At 53.9% G+C, this 2,176-nt stretch overlaps 1 protein-coding gene across 3 annotated transcripts in view; it reads left to right on the plus strand.

Moving 5' to 3' along the window:
- Positions 1–279: 279 nt before the first annotated feature.
- Positions 280–2,176, plus strand: part of HMGXB3 (HMG-box containing 3) — a 51,904-nt gene continuing 50,007 nt past the window's right edge. For 2 of the 3 annotated variants that reach the window (XM_006150883.3, XM_027772814.1), the window contains exon 1: positions 280–719. Coding sequence is in view for 1 of the 3 variants with exons in the window: in XM_014588742.2 (XP_014444228.1) it covers positions 990–1,053 (64 nt within the window). In the remaining 2 variants the exon portion in view is untranslated. Of the gene's footprint in view, positions 720–852; positions 1,054–2,176 lie in introns of all 3 variants that reach the window. The other variant, XM_014588742.2, reaches the window with a different exon arrangement.

Consider the following 2,176-nt stretch of genomic DNA (forward strand, 5'->3'; position numbering starts at 1 on the left):
CCCCTCTGGCTCAGCACTGCCTCGCCCCGGTTACCGGAACGCCCCACAGTACAACCCAGGGCATCCTACGACCGGCAGCCACGGCTTCCTTCTCCGCCCAGGACCTCTGGCCGGAAGCTGTCCGTCTGCCTTAGCAGCCCACTCCGAGTCTCCAAGTAGTTCCTACGGGTCCGCCCGGCAGCTAGGTTGAACTCCTGCGCATGCGCGAATGGTCGCACGCAGTCACGCGCCGCCGGCCGCTTCCGGTGCGCCGCGAGGGCCGCCGGGAAGGGTCTCCCTGGCGATCGGCGGCGCGCAGCTGCTGCCCCGCGGCCAAGCTAGTCCCGCGGCGACGCCCGTGTCCCTGCTGTCCTCCTCGGGCTCCCCGGGGCTTGACCCCCGGGGCCTTCGGCAAGCGTCGGTGAAAAGCCTGCGGAGCGAACCTGTGCACCTACGCTCGCCCTTCACGACCCCATATCGCGACTCCCAGGAGGGGGAGCGAGAGGGGCTGTCGCGACTCCGCGCCGTGTGTCGCCGGGCGGGGCCGCGGGGCCGGGGCTCCTCCAGGCCCCGGGATGCGCGCGCGAGCCCTCGCCTCCACTTCCTTGTTGCCTCTGTCACGACTGGAGCCGCTTCTCGCCGACCGCGGGGAGCGCAAGTGCGCGGGCCAGCCCCCTCGTCGAGCCCCCGGGCCGGGTGCCTCCGGGAATGTGAGCCGCGCGACTCGCACGCTCCGCCAGGTAAGTCCCGCCCTCCCGGGTCATGCCGTGCGGTCACCCCGCCAGTTGTCTCCGAGCGGAGTTCTATGGCTCACGGAGCCTCTGTGGCCTCTTGCACAAAGTAGGACCAGTGACCCTTAGTGTCCTTCTGCAGACCGTACCTTGGGGACTTCAAGCCTCAGACAGGGAAGGGAACTAGTCCAGAGTCAAACCGTGGCCCATGCCCAAGCCATCAAAGGCCATCCCGTAAGGTACTGAGGAGGATCTGATGGTACAATAAAAGTATCTCGCATGCATCTGTCCAGTTCTGCCTGTAAGTCCGCTTTACAAATGAGAAAACCGAGGCTTAGAGTCGGTAAGTACAATAGATCGCTTAAGGTCATAGGTCTCTATTTTGGTGCCATTAAAGTGTAGCTTAATTAGAACTCAGGTCTTTTGTCCTCCAGAGCCCTTGGTTTAGCTTTCCTTTACATTACTATACCCAGAGTCTGAAAACAAACTTTCACTCAGGCTTAGAACAAACAAAACCTCAGAGTAATCTTTCCTGCCATGCCGCAATCTCTTCTCCTCCATTATCCTTTCGGGATCTTGGGCACGCACGCACATGCGCAAGGCGTGAGTTTAAGCCACCAGGTCCAGTTTAAGCCACCAGGTCGACTACATGGGAGTTCAGCGACATAGCCATTACGCTAACTGTTGGTCCCACTATTCCTTTCTTGATAGATGCTTTCCTGCAGTTACTGCTCTTCTCCAGGAGGCTTTTAAGGCTGAGAAGTCAATTGTTATTTTTAAAATTTCATTTAGTTTAAATTTTTGCTTGAGGGCACGTTTGTTTGCTGGAGACAGAAAGTGAGAAATAGAAGCCGATTATTAAGGGCAAAACTACACATTTCCACATAGCTTTGATCTTAACTCCAGCTTCCCTTACCCTTTACTGGCCTACTGTTTACCCAGGCAAGTTGTGGATGTTTTCTTCCTGGGTTGGTCTATGACAGAATATGTTTTTTTTTTTTTTTTTGCTTTTATGTTTGTCTTTTTTTTAGATGGAGTCTTGCTGTCTCTGGATTCTGTTGCTTTCAGTCACATCACTATGCCTGTTTTTTTTTTGTTTGTTTGTTTGTTTGTTTGTTTTTTAAATGAGGAGAGAAGTAATCTAGAGTTGATACAGAACTAAAAAATCTTAGGAGTAATATGTTCTTAATCTGGAGTACGTCTTTAAAGTAGGGGATGGGACGAGCAAATGGCGTAATGATTATGTTGCTGTACTCGCAGTAATTGACCGTCGTTCGAGTCCTAGACCCAGTGGGCTTAAAACTCATATGTGTGCATGCGTGCCCAAAATCCCAAGAGGAGAATGGAGAAGGGGTTGTGGCACAGCCATTCCCCTGGGGGATGATTTCTTCCTGTCTCTCTCTCTCTCTCTCTCTCTCTCTGTCTCTGTCTCTTCGGTGAGCACATATGCCCTATAGCGAAAAAAC

This window comes from Tupaia chinensis, unplaced genomic scaffold, assembly GCF_000334495.1.
Source record: "Tupaia chinensis unplaced genomic scaffold, TupChi_1.0 Scaffold000303_1, whole genome shotgun sequence".
NCBI lineage: Eukaryota > Metazoa > Chordata > Mammalia > Scandentia > Tupaiidae > Tupaia > Tupaia belangeri.